The 14,312-nt window shown below is 45.6% G+C and overlaps 1 protein-coding gene across 1 annotated transcript in view; it reads left to right on the top strand.

The window, feature by feature from the left end:
* The first annotated feature begins 4,897 nt into the window (after positions 1-4,897).
* The window catches only part of slc24a1 (solute carrier family 24 member 1), a 36,274-nt gene continuing 26,859 nt past the window's right edge, over positions 4,898-14,312 (top strand). The window contains exon 1 of the mRNA XM_078529902.1: positions 4,898-6,435. Within this exon, the coding sequence (XP_078386028.1) occupies positions 5,299-6,435 (1,137 nt within the window). The 5' untranslated portion in view covers positions 4,898-5,298. The remainder of the gene's footprint in view (positions 6,436-14,312) is intronic.

Raw genomic sequence — 14,312 nt, 5'->3', positions numbered from 1 at the left:
TTTCTGAGAAAAAAATTGAGCCCTCCTCCTCCTCCAGTGAGTTGTTTAATTTTCCCCCACCATTTATGACTGGATGTGGCAGGACTGCAGAGCTTAGATCTGATCCATTGGTTGTGGAATCGCTTAGCTCTGTCTATCAGTTGCTGCTTCCGTTGTCTGGCATGCAAGTAGTCCTGTATTGTAGTTTCACCAGGTTGATACCCCATTTTTAGGCATGCCTGGTGCTGCTCCTGGCATGCCCTCCTGCACTCTTCATTGAACCAGGGTTGATCCCTGGCGTGGTGGCAATGGTGGAGTGAGGGATGTGCCAGACCATGAGGTTACAGATTGTGGTTGAGTACAATTCTGCTGCTGCTGATGGCCCACAGCGCCTCATGGATGCCCAGTTTTGATCTGTTCTGAGTCAATCCCATTTAGCACGGTGCTAGTGCCACACAAACATGTTGGAGGGTATCCTCAATGTGAAGATGGGACTTTATCTCCACAAGGACTATGCAGTGGTCACTCCAACCAATACTGTCATGAATAGATCCATCTGTGGCAGGCAGGTTGGTGAGGATGAGGTCATATATGTTTTTCCTTTTTGTTGGTTCCCTTACCACCCGCCGCAGACCCAGTCTAGCAGCCATGTCATTTAGGACTCGGCCAGCTTGGTCAGTAGCAGTGTTACCAAGCCACTCTTGGTGATGGACATTAAAGTGCCCCACCCAGAGTACATTCTATGCCCTTCCCTCCTTCAGTGTTTTCTCCAAGCAGTGTTCAACGTGGAGGAGAAGCACTGATTCATCAGCTGAGGGAGGGCGGTATGTGGTAATCAGCAGGAGGTTTCCTTGCCCATGTTTGACCTGACGCCATGAGACTTCAAGGGGCCCGGAGTTGATGTTGAGGACTCCCAGGGCAACTCCCTCCCAACTGTATACCACTGCGCCTCCACCTCTGCTGGGTCTGTCCTGCCGGTGGGACAGGACATACCCAGGGATGGTGATGGAGGTGCCTGGGACATTGTCTGTAAGGTAAGATTCGGTGACTATGGCTATGTCAGGCTGTTGCTTGTCTAGCTTGTGAGACAACTCTCTAAATTTCAGCACCAATGCCCAGATGCTATTAAGGGGCACTTTGCCAGGTTGACAGGGCTGGGTTTGCCTTTGTTGTTTCTGGTGCCTAAGTCATATTAATTGCCCACTTAAGGGCCAGAATGCCGACAGGATAGTAAGACCCATCCACATGCATTTCCACCATGGATGTAATCAGTACAGGGGGCAGGAAGCTGATGGGATCCTCACCCGCTGCCCTTCCATCTGATTAAATGCCCCCCACCACCAAATTCACCACAGGAGATGGCACAAGGTTCTGCTTGTTAACCCTGTTTCTCTCGCCACAGATATTGCAACATCTTTTGAATATTTCACCATTTACAGTTTTTATTCCAGTGTCTCCTCGTTTTATTTAAGGAAAGATACTTACTGCACCAGCTCCTCTCTGACCAGAATCTAGCAGATCCCAATAATCAGCCCTTGCCTGTAGAGCAGGATGGCAGGGGAGGGCAGGATGCCAGAGGAGAGCAGGATGGCAGGGGAGGGCAGGATGCCAGTGGAGAGCAGGATGCCAGGGGAGGGCAGGATGCCAGTGGAGAGCAGGATGCCAGGGGAGGGCAGGATGCCAGGGGAGAGCAGGATGCCAGGGGAGGGCAGGATGCCAGAGGAGAGCAGGATGCCAGTGGAGAGCAGGATGCCAGGGGAGGGCAGGATGCCAGGGGAGGGCAGGATGCCAGGGGAGGGCAGGATGCCAGGAGAGGGCAGGATGCCAGGAGAGGGCAGGATGCCAGGGGAGAGCAGGATGCCAGGGGAGAGAATGATGCCAGGAGAGGGCAGGAGCCAGGGGAGAGCAGGATGCCAGGGGAGAGCAGGATGCCAGGGGAGGGCAGGATGCCAGGGGAGAGCAGGATGCCAGGGGAGAGAATGATGCCAGGAGAGGGCAGGATGCCAGGGGAGGGCAGGATGCCAGGGGAGAGAATGATGCCAGGAGAGGGCAGGATGCCAGGGGAGAGAATGATGCCAGGAGAGGGCAGGATGCCAGGGGAGGGCAGGATGCCAGGGGAGAGTCGCCAGTCAGCTGAAACTGGCTCCAGGCAGCAGGCGGCGCTGTGGCAGCGGCGGCCAATAGGGAGTTTCCTCAAGTTTGTTAAAGTTACAAAAACTTTCCTCTCGTTTTAATATATGAGGCAAAATAAGGAGCAAAACCTATACGAATAAGTGAAGGAGATAAAAAAGATAGTGTAAAGTTCTGAATTTGTATCGTCAGAAATGATCTCGCTTTCATCTCTCGGCTCAGTAACAGAGTCACATCCCAATTAGATCCGCCTGTATCCTCCTCACTATCCACACACCTAAAGCGTTTGTCAAAGGAGCAGCAGGATCGGTAGCCCAGGGAACCCAAGGACAAGTTATAGTTTAATAAGCCCCAGCTGGAGAATGGGGTCTAATTGTGGGCAGTTTCCTTTAGGAATCATGTCAGGGCTCTGGAGAGAGTATGAGGGGAGTCACTAGAAAGGTTCCTGGGAGGATGGTTCCCGAGAGACTGGAGGAGCTGGGATTGTTCTCCTTGGAGCAGAGAAAGTTAGGAGGAGGTGTTCAAAATCATGAAGGTTCTGATAGAGTAAATAGAGAGAAACTGTTTCCAGGGGCGGGAGGGTCAGTAACCAGAGGGACACAGATTGAAGGTGATTGGAAAAAGAATCAGGAGGCAACACGAGGAGAGATACTTCCACACAGAGAGTGGCAAAGTACCGCCCGAAAGGCGAATCAAGAATCATTTTCAAACGAAACTGGAGAAATGTTCAGAGGGAAAATGTGCAAGGCTTTGCGAAAAGAGCAGGGGGAGTGAGATTATTCGAATAACTCTACCAAAGAGCTGGCACGGGCGCAATGGGCCGAACGATCTATTTCTATGTTGTATCATTACCATTCTATCCTTCTAGTTGGGGTGTTAGCAATTGGAGAGAGCAGAGGGGGCCCGGGCTGATGGGTGCTTGGGATCAGTGCAGGAGGAGAGCAGTCCCGGGCGAGGAGCGGGAGTTTGGCCAGGACAGAGTTTGGAAACTTGGTCAGGGGGTTGAGGATGAAACGCCCAGGAGTAAAAAGCAGGGATGAGTAGACGGGGGTCGGACATAAAACAGGCATCGCTGCAAATGTCTAAAGTCATCCGTGTTGGTGATGGATTTACTGTCGGGCAGGGTGGGCACCGACAGGGCAATAGGATTCTGGGGAGAGACTGGGGAAGAATTAGGAGGAGAAGCAATTCAGCGCTTAAAGCATGAGGCTCGCTGATGGAGCTCCATTCTGGCTGATGGTTGGATTGAGGAAAATCTGCCTCTGGGCAGATCTGATGTCGGACAGACAGATGAGAGAACACAATGTGAGCGATCCAGCCCCTAGCGCCTACTCCCTCTCCTGGGAGTGGCCGGGGGTGGGGTGGGTGGGGAGGTAGTGATTGGAAAACTCCTGTTGACTATTCAGGCAGTCACTCCTTTTTTTTACTCCATCCTCAAGAAATGAGTTGTGTCTGGGATTAGCTTCACCGCGGTTGAGTTTTGGGTCCTCTTGCAGTTTACTTGTTGAGTTGGCCCCATTTCTGGGCCTCTACACTTCAAACATTCCAGGGCACCGACCACAGGCTCAGGTCTCTCTGATGTCAAAACTGACCAATACCAGAGAGAAAATACAGAGCAGTTTTCAAACTGAGGTGTTCAAATCAGACATTCAGATATTCACATACATCCAATAATTCCGAGACAAAAAAAAAATCTAATTAGAGGAATGTACAGAAGTCACTAAAAGCAACAGTGAAACTCAGACAGATTTAAAGGTATTGGAATTTCAGAAATTTAAAAGCGTTACAATATACTGAATGGTGGATAGTGTTGATGGGTGAGTTTGTGGTTTTGTGCCCCCTGTAATGAGGGAGGTCTTTGTCTTGGCGGATTACTGGTAATCATATCATTTACATCTGATTGGAAGATGCAACACTTTCTTATCATAGTCCAGTCCATAACATTAGTCCAGCAGCAGTGTTGCTAGTTTTGATTTAATAAAGTACAACCGAAGCGGAATGTTTGTGTCCTGTCAACAATGTGAACGTTTCTTTGTTTGGAGCTGCTGACATTAAAATTGGGTTGGTGTTTTAATTCTGTTCTAATCTCCTTAGTGTTTTGCAGATTTACTCTCCTTGTTGGCAATGTCCTTCACACTTGACCCGGATCAGTTAAGGGGAAGGAGACAAGAAACACCAACATTTTCGCCCCAGTTCTCTCACTAGTTCCTACAGGAACTTCGGACTAGAAACAAAATCTTGAGGCATCAGCGACACGTTCCTTCAGTCTGACTCCAGACACAGCGACAGGCTCCAGGTAAAAGCGATCAGAGCCGAAACCTATAAATCCCAGGTGGAGGTTTGGCGATTTGATCATTTGTTAAACGTTCTAATAACTTGGGGCTTTTTTAAAATCTAACTCAATAACTTTAATGCGACAATTGGAATAGTTTAATAACAGCTGGTAGAGAGAATTTGCTCCATTATTCATAGCCAAGGTAAGTTATTTCTGTTTCCATAGAAACCTGGTCAAGGTGTGTTTATCTATCTGCAGAAGCAGAGATATGTTGTCCGTACAGGAACCGCCCGTCACATCAGGGCCGCGCCTGCTTCCGATGTGTGATATTCATGTCGGACAATAGTTGTGTTTGAAGCCAGGAATTGGGTGTATTATGTAGGAGGCGAGGGGGAGCTCACTGGGCAGATCTGATTAAAGCTTTTCACTCAAAACTGCCGCGTTCACTCAGTGTCCTTAATCTCCTTAAAGTCAGGGGCTGAAGTCGATGACAGGCAGTCGGTTGAATTATGAAGCGGGTATTAGAGGAATTCTCACTGCACAGGTCGAGTAACCGATATCATTTTATGCTCGGGACGATTTGTACATTTCCCAATGAATTCCTGTGCTTTTTTTCCCCCAGTCTCATGATTTCCCGTTTGTGTTTTCCCTCTTGCACAGGTTAAAGGGGAGATTACTGCTTCACTCGGCATCGGGAAATGTGCCTCTAACCTCAGTAACAAATATCCAGACCCGCTGCCCGTGAACTAAAAAAAAACACTTCAATCGATTGGAAGATAAACAGCAAAGAAAATAATTACCCCCAAAAGGAGCAAAAGAACGTTCATCCAGAGAAACCGCTGGGTGAGGCTTACATTTCTAATCTTCAACAGTAATCTATTCAAACACAACCTAATCTTCTTTCGGAGGCAGACATGCATCTCAGAAGGAAGAGAAAGTTGTCCTGGAGTCGGATTCTCTTCCTGATTTCTGCCCTGATCATTTGCTCCCTTTACCAATTCTTCACTGGAAACTTTCAGCTTTCAGCACCGCGGAGAGCGCAAAATGAAGCCGGAAACGGAGGCAGCCAAGGTCGGGAATATCTCTCCATCCAGAGCAGGAAACTTCTGGAAACGAATACCAGCACCAGAACCCAGACCAGCACCTCCAGGACCCCCACAACTGGAACCCCTAGTACCAGGCCCCCCAGTACCAGGCCCCCCAGTACCAGGACCCCCAGTACCAGGACCCCCAGAACCAGGATCCCTATCACTGGAGACTCCAGAACTAGGGCCCCTACAACCCCTCTTGATATAACCAGCAGCTCCAACATAACCAGCACAGGAGAGAAATCCACACCAACACCTCGATTAAGGGGATGCATCCGAGTGGGGAATGAGATTATTCCAGCTCCTACAACACTTACCCCAGCCCCGGGGAGCACCAGCACTGAAAGGGACAACAGGGAGCCTCCGCTTGCCCACACGAAGGGTGAATACCCAACTGACCTGTTCACGGTGGAGGAGCGCAGGCAGGGCTGGGTGACCCTACACGCGTTGGGCATGATCTATATGTTCATCGCCTTGGCCCTGGTCTGCGATGAGTTTTTTGTCCCATCTTTAGGGGAGATTACTGAGAAATTGGAAATTTCCGACGATGTGGCGGGTGCGACATTCATGGCAGCGGGAGGATCGGCCCCTGAACTCTTCACCTCTCTGATTGGAGTCTTCATTTCCCACAGTAACGTGGGGATCGGGACTATCGTGGGCTCGGCCGTGTTCAACATCCTGTTTGTAATCGGAATGTGCGCCATCTCCTCCAGGGAAATCCTGCATCTCACCTGGTGGCCTCTATTCCGGGATGTCTCTTTCTATATTTTGGACCTGATCATGTTGATAATATTCTTTCTAGACAATATGATCGAGTGGTGGGAAAGTGTCTTGCTGCTATGTGGATACATAAGTTATGTGTCTTTCATGAAATTCAATGCAGAAATCGAACAATGGTTTAAGACGAATATCGTGACAAATAATAACGTGGTCAAAGTAATGTCGATGATCAATCCGATCAAGGTTAGTGATTTTACACTTAACCCTTTCATTACATCTTTGGCCTGTTTGATCTTCAGATCTGCACAATGATATTAAAGTGGAGTCTTCACTTGTTAAGTTCCGGTTATAGGGTGTGTGTGTGTTTGAGAGAAAAAAATGGGTGAGGGTGTTTGACAGCGTGTAAGTGTTTGAGAGAGAGAGACAGTATGTGTGTGAGAGGGGGGGGTGTTTGAGTGTGTGAGTGTTTGAGAGGAAAAGTATGTATGTATATGTGTGTGTGAGGGTGGTTGGCAGTGTGTGAGTGTTTAAGGAGTGTATATGTGTGTGTGTGAGAGAGAGGGTGTTTGAGAGTTTATGAATGTGTCGGTGTGTGTGAGGGTGTTTGAGAGTGTGTGTATGTGTTTGACAGTGTGTGTGTTTGAGAGAGAGTTTGTGTGTGTGAGAGAGAGGGTGTTTGAGTGTGTGTGTGTTTCTGTGTGTGTGAGCGTGTTCGAGGGTGTGTATGTGTTTGAGAGATAGAGAGCGTATGTGTGAGGGTGTTTGAGAGAGAGTGCATGTGTGTGAGAGAGAGGGTGTTTGAGAGTGTGTCTGTGTGTGTGTGTGTGTGTGGGGTGCTGTTGGACAGTGTTTGAGTGTTTGTGAGAGAAAGAGTGTGTGTGTGAGGATGCAAGTGTGAAAAACTTAGCAACTGACGTTTGGTCAGTTAATGCCATCACCGGATACCGAAGGATCTTATGGAGGTTCTATATAACCGGCAAAGGTCCCTTTTTACAATAGCCCATTCACTGTTCTGTAGAATTAATGATGCCCAAGTTATGCAGTAAGTTCCATGTGTTAGTATTTCTGTGCTTTTGCTGTAGCTGAGGGAGCTGCTGCTGTAACTACACCGTTTAGGTGCAGCAGGGCTAATGGCGGGGGTATTCGCTCAGTCTAGTGACATTCCGCTCTTGCGATCATTTCTGGATCAATGTTGTGATGAGATTTAAGCGGATGGTGTGGAGGAAGAAACTGACCATTAATAAGCAGATTGTCGCGGGTGAGAGACACTTGCTGACATTATTTGAAAATTCGACTCGTTCCATTATTTGTTGATGAGTTGGATCAGTTAAGTAGGAGTGAGTTTAAACCAAATTAAATCTATCTTCTAGCAACATTTAAATTGTATAACTGCCTGTAACTGACTGCCTTGCATTTATTTCACACCATTGGCAGCGAATAGAACGCAGCAAAAATCGTTTCAATGAGTCGTTTGTTGAGTTTGAAAATATTGGAAAGTTAGACAGTGCAACATTGGATTTTATAAATGACTTAACAGAAACAGAAAACCTAGTTCATGAACCAGGCCCTAGACGCGCTGGTCGACAGGACTGTAGAAAAAGTGCTGCAGGTGTGAGTCTCCAGACAGACTGGTGCTGTATTGAACGCTGTCTCTACAACTCCCGGGACCGAAGCAGGAACTGTTATACAAGGTGAGGAATACATGTTATTTTATAGGATGAGCAGAGACCACGTGCGGATGAGGAAAGTTGTGTTTGCAAAGAAGAGAAAGGTTAGCACAAACTCAGAAAGTAGGGTGGGAGGTGACCGGGTTACGGGGGCAAGGACAGATCATCAAGCGTTCGCTCCACTTCTTACTGAACTCACACCCTTACTCCACCCACCTTACTGGAGAGGCAAAACACGAAAGCCGTTGTCAAAAAATCTTCTCCTAACTTACTAAAGCAATCAGGCTCAAAATGACCCATTAGGGCCCCAAGCTCTTACTACAAGAATGTTACTCTCCTTCTGCCATGAATTATTTCCAAAAATGCACTTTAAACTTTCTTTTGAACTATAAGAAGTCAGTTCTCACCCTCCAGAATCTTATTTCACCGTTTGATCAGCTCGGAGAAAAATTAAACTGTTGACCCATTTATTTCTGCCCAGACCCATCACCATTAACAATTATACTGCAGGTTGTTAATGCCTGTTAATCATTCAAATACTGAATCAGATCTCCTTGAAGGAGACATCTCTCCAATGAACGAAAACTCAAGGTTCCAAGTCTATCTGCGTGTTTCAGGTATATGCTCAATGGCTTTCCTGTAAATCAAATAAGCAGTTTCAATCCAATTGGTGTTATATTTTAAGAGAAAGTAAATTTAATAGACAGCTTAGCGTCCAGTGTAATTTGGAATGTAATGTAATTGCAATCCCACAACAAACTAGTGATAATCAACACAGCTCATAGGCATTTTATGTTTTGCATGATATCCTCCATGAACATGTCCACCTACTCAACATGACCAAGTACAATACACGCATGGGAAATGTCCTTACATACTCATCCCCATCTGCTCTTTTCACAGGGCAAAGGAAGCTTATCAGAGAAGCAGTCACTCCCAAATAGTCCACCAGAGCCCAATGCCAACCAACACCAACCCAACCTGAAGCAGGTACTGATACAGATAAGCATATTAAGGCAAAGCTTGCTACTAATAAGGGTGCTGAGTGAACTAGAGTGCTGGCAAGGAAGAGACAATGAATGGTGCCAGTGTTTGATCAGTGCCAACAGATATGTGGCGGAGCTGCAGCACACTGCGGGCTCTGTTCAGCTGTCTGAGAAAGCAGATCTTAGTGGCCATGTTGTCAATGGAGTGGTGTGGAGGTTTAGACATTAATAGTCTTGCTTTCAAATGGAGGTTGGTAAAGAATTGCAATGGTACTGAGGAATCTCTTACCTCCTTGTGCACAATATTGGAAGGTGGTCTAGTTGGATGGGAGGGATTCAACAATCAGAAGTTCACTGGCATCATCCAAATGTGGGATGTATTGGAGCAACATCTGTCTCGTTGCAGTCTGCCATTGATCGTGTATCAGCAAAAATGGTATCTGCAGCAGAGATCATGTTTCTGCAGTGTACAGGCACCGAGGAATATCTTTTATGGAATCCTGTGCCTGTTACAGTGGCTTTGGTATCCAAAGTCCAAGATGCAGTCTTGAGGAAACAGTTCTGGAAAATTGCAACTTAGAAATTTCAGAACTTCACCTGCCTACTGTTCACAGCTCACACAGATTGGTCATCATCAGGAGATCCTCCACTATTGACTTACATGGAGTAATGCAGCAACAATTAGTTGGCAGGAGTGTGAACATAGTTACAGCGCCTGGTTAACAAAGGCGGTCAAGGAGAGTATCCAATCAAAAACTAAGGCATACAAAGTGGCGAAAACTAGTGATAGGCCAGAGGATTGGGAATTTTTTAAGGAATCAACAGTGGATGACTAAAAAGCTAATAAAGAGGGAGAAAATTCATCATGAAAGTAAATTGGCAAGAAATATAAAAACAAACAGCAAGAGCTTCTACGGGTATATAAAAAGAAAGAGAGTAGCTAAAGTGAGCATGGGACCCTTGGAGGATGCATCTGGAGAACTGATAAAAGGGAACAGGGAAATGGCAGATAATTTAAACAATATTTTGCATCGGTCTTCATGGTGGAGGACACTATAAACATCCCAAAGGTATCAGATAAGCAAGGAGCTAATGGGAGGAAACAGTCTCTATCACAAGGGACAAAGTATTTGACAAACTAATGGGACTAACGGCAGACAAGTTGCCAGGACCTGATGGCCTGCATCCAGGCATTTTAAAGGAAGTGACTACAAAGATAGTGGAGGCATTGTTAGAAATATTCCAGAACTCACTGGATTCCGGAAGGGTCCCAGCGGATTGGAAAACTGCTAATGTAACAGCCCTGTTCAAGAAGGGAAGGAGACAAAAAGCAGGAAACTATATGCCAGTCAGTCTAACATCTGTCATTGGCAAAATGCTATGGTCCATTATTAAAGAAGAAATAGCAGGACATTTAGAAAAGCTTAACACAATCAAACAGAGTCAACATGGTTTTGTGAAAGGGAAATCATGTTTGACAAATTTTCTAGAGTTCTTTGAGGATATAACAAGCAGAGTTGATAAAGGGGAACCGGTAGATGTAGTGTATTTGGATTTCCAGAAGGCATTCGATAAGGTGCCACATAAAAGGTTATTGCACAAGATAGGAGCTCACAGTATTGGGGATAATGTATTGGCATGGATTGAGGATTGGTTAACACACAGAAGACAGAGAGTCAGGATTAATGGGTCTTTTTCAGGTTGGAAAGACGTAACTAATGGAGTGCCACAATGATCAATCCTAGGGCCTCAATTATTTATGATCTATATTTATGACTTGGAGGAGGGGGCAGAGTGTAATGTATCCAAATTTTCTGATGATACAAAAATAGGTGGGAGGGCATGTTATGATGAGGACATAAGGAATCTGCAAGGGGATATAGATAGGCTGAGTGAGTGGGCAAAAATTTGGCAGATGGAGTTTAATTTAGGAAAGTGTGAGGTCATGCACTTTGGTAGGAAGAATCAAAAGGCAGACTATTATTTAAATGGAGAGAGACTCCAAAAAATGCAGCACAGGGGGATCTGGGTGTTCTTGTGCATGAAACACAAAAAGTTAGCATGCAGGTGCAGCAAGTAATTAAGAAGGCAAATGGAATTGTGGCCTGTATTGCTAGGGGGTTGGAGTTTAAAAATAGGGAAATCTTGTTACAACTGTACAAGGTGTTGGTGAGGCCACACCTGGAGTACTGTGTACAGTTTTGGTCCCTGTATTTAAGAAAGGATATATTGGCATTGGAGGCAATTCAAAAGAGATTCACTAGGCTGATTCCTGGGATGAAGGGGTTGACTTATCAAGAACGGCTAAACAGGTTAGGCCTTTATTTATTAGAGTTTAGAAGAACGTGGGGTGATCTTATTGAAATGTACAAGATTCTGCGGGGGCTTGACAGGGCAGATGTTGAGAAGATGTTTCCACTAGTGGGGGAATCTCGAACTAGGGGACATAGTTACAGAATACAGGACACTCATTTAAAACTGAGATGCAAAAGAATTTCTTCTCTCAGAGGGTAGTGAATGTCTGGAATTCTCTACCCCAGAGAGTTGTGGAGGCTAGATCACTGAAAGTACTTAAAGAGGAGGTAGATAGATTTTTGAAATATCGGGGAGTTGAGGGCTATGAGGAGCTGGCACGAAAGAGGAGTTGAGGCCTGGGGCAGATCAGCCATGATCTTATTGAATGGCAGGGCAGGCTTGAGGGGCCTACTCCTGCTCCTATTTCTTATGTTCTTATGTTCTCATCAAGATAAAGTGTCGGCCATTTAGGACTGAGATGCAGAGCAATTTCTTCACTTAGAAGATTGGGAATTCTCTGGCCCAGAAGGCTGTGGATGTTCAGTCATGGTATATTCAAGGCTGAGATCGATAGATTTTTCCATTCTATGGGAACTCATGGATATGCAATCTGGCAGGAAAGTGGAGTTGAGGTTGAAGATCAGTCATGATCTTATTAAATGCAGAGCAGGTTCGAGGGGCCAAGTGGTCTATTCCTGTTCCTATTTCTTGTGTTCAATAACCACCAGTTAACACATCGCCAATATTACTTTGCAACTGTAGCATACCATCATTAGTTCAATCATGTCTGTGTGAAACACAGATTTTCCAGTATATTTGTTGGGATTGAATGGGTGAATGGCAGATTGTATAAACTGCAGATACAAATCTATGTACAAAGTACAAGGGCCAGTCGAATCTCTCTGAGTGGCCATTAACTTCTTACAGTCTATCCAGTACATGTACCAGCTGGGCAGTTACCCAGTGTTAAGGTTCTGTTCCATTTGTAGCTCATTGTCCTACTATGTAGTTAGATATGATTTCCAGCCCCAGTTCCAACGCAATGCCATAGAAACACACATTTAAAATGGATGGTTTATGCTTCTATTTACTGGGTAAAGTATGCAGCCTGTTGTGAAAGTTAATGCTAGAACAGGCGCTGGCTGGTAGATAACCAACCTTACTAACTGCCATTGCCGGATTGTGTTTACCAGGTAAAGTTGGCAAACACTCATTGCCCAGAGTCCACCCAACCACATTACTGAGAGGGACTATTCCTCCTAATCCCAGTTCCTTTTGTATTCCCCAGTTCCAGTAGTGAATCTGTATTTATTTGTAAACAAGCAATGGACCCATTGCAACCAACCTCAGTGGAGGGTCAAGGATCCATTAAATTCCACTTTAAAGTAATAGGTTGTTTCTTGATTATCTGAGTCGCCCTGAGGCTGCCTTTGCCCTAGTGTTGCAGTGAGATGGGCAGGGTTACTGTACTGGCACCAATGGACCAGAGAGAGGGCCAGCCGTGGAGGTTGGCGGCGCCCATTATACAGGTTACAGAACCCAAAAAAGTCACTCACTCTATCAGGGCAATGCAAGCTCTCCAATTGCACTTTCTGCTTTTCCTATATTATTTTTAATTCATTTACAAACATTCACCCAATTCCCTTTACAATGGCCCCAGTCTCTGCTTCAGTTCCCTCCTTGTGATAAATCATCCCCTGTTTTACTCGCATGAAACACTTTTAACTTTCCTCCACATTATTCATTTTAGGATGAAATCTTGGGTCCATCTCCCCCCCACCCCTTTGCTTATTAACCAAAGAATCCTTCATAATTTAAGCTTTCGAACCCATGCATAATTCCGAAGACCTCAATTAGACAATTCCTTAAGATTCTCTGTTCCGGTGACAAGAGGCTCACATTAAATTTACATTTCCTGTTTTCTGGAAAATGTGTCCAGAAGATATCGTGGTTCTGCAGAGAAGGAAAATTTAGAGATTAGTTGACGATTATAATGAATATTCCACGTGACTGGGTCATTACAGCGAGAGCTGGAGATTGGGCTGAGCAAAGAGACGGTTGGGGGAAATTCCCTTCATCCAAATTGGACTCGGTTTCCTGCAACACTTCACCCCCACCCCCTGTGATGTGAAGAATCCTTTTTGTCCCTCTCGTTCCTTTTTATTGTCGGGTTGACAGAATCTTTATCCAACAGCTTTTTAAACTTTTTTCGTTTTCTAAATAAGGTGATCACTAGTTACTAACCCCTTTAACTGAGGTTTTGATGGGGAAACATACTTGACTTTAATATTTTTTCTTTCTGCCCCGCCCGCCCCCTTTTGTTTTATTTGGTCCTAAATGATTCCGTTAGTTTTCGGTTTAACGGGGGGAAAAAAAGCATAAAAGCCAAACACCAGTTTCTCTTTACTAACAAAAAACTACTGCGGACGCTGGAAATCCAAAACAAAAACAGAATTACCTGCTGAGTTTTTCCAGGTAATTCAGTTTCTCTTTACTGTTTTGCGTGATGATCCCGCCGAGTATTTCTACCATTTCTGGTTTTATTACCAATCCAAACGTGTTTGTTAATTTTCACCCACCCACCAGGTCTCAATACAGGGGCACGTTTTGGGACCTGATCCCCCTGAGTAGCGCCTCCCGCAGTGGAGCAGCCGAGTTTCTGCTGGGCTTCATACAACCTCCTTGAACGCCAATCAGCCAAATTTTATAGACTTGGAACTCAGCCAGGGATGTTTGTACTTGGGAAGAATGTACTTGTCGATAATGAAATCTTTCTCTAAAATGTCCAGATCACCAGTTACAAAGGAGGAATTGATCCCTGTTGTGTGCAATGTGCTTGCGCGGCCCCTTCAACATGAACTTGTCTTACAAGGACGTTCCTTATCATTTAGTCTCACTCTAATCCTGTTTTACCCTGACCTACTTTAAAGCAATTGCTGTGGAGCTTCCTCGATCACTAAAGGCTGTGGGGTGCGGGGGAGGGAGAGAGAGAGAGTCGGGAATATATCGTGTCCATGTTGTAAGGAATATTAAATCCACCAGAGCAGTTGTGAACTTTTCTATCCAAAGGATCACTTACTCCGTCTCATTTTCCCAAATAAACTCCACAGCACCTTTCCCCCTATTGGGAGGCCCAGGTTTTGATGCTGTTTTAGGCGGGTACATGGATCTG

This window comes from Cetorhinus maximus, chromosome 26 (assembly GCF_964194155.1).
Source record: "Cetorhinus maximus chromosome 26, sCetMax3.hap1.1, whole genome shotgun sequence".
Taxonomy (NCBI): Eukaryota; Metazoa; Chordata; class Chondrichthyes; order Lamniformes; family Cetorhinidae; genus Cetorhinus; species Cetorhinus maximus.
This window is presented reverse-complemented; position numbering and strand designations above follow the sequence as displayed.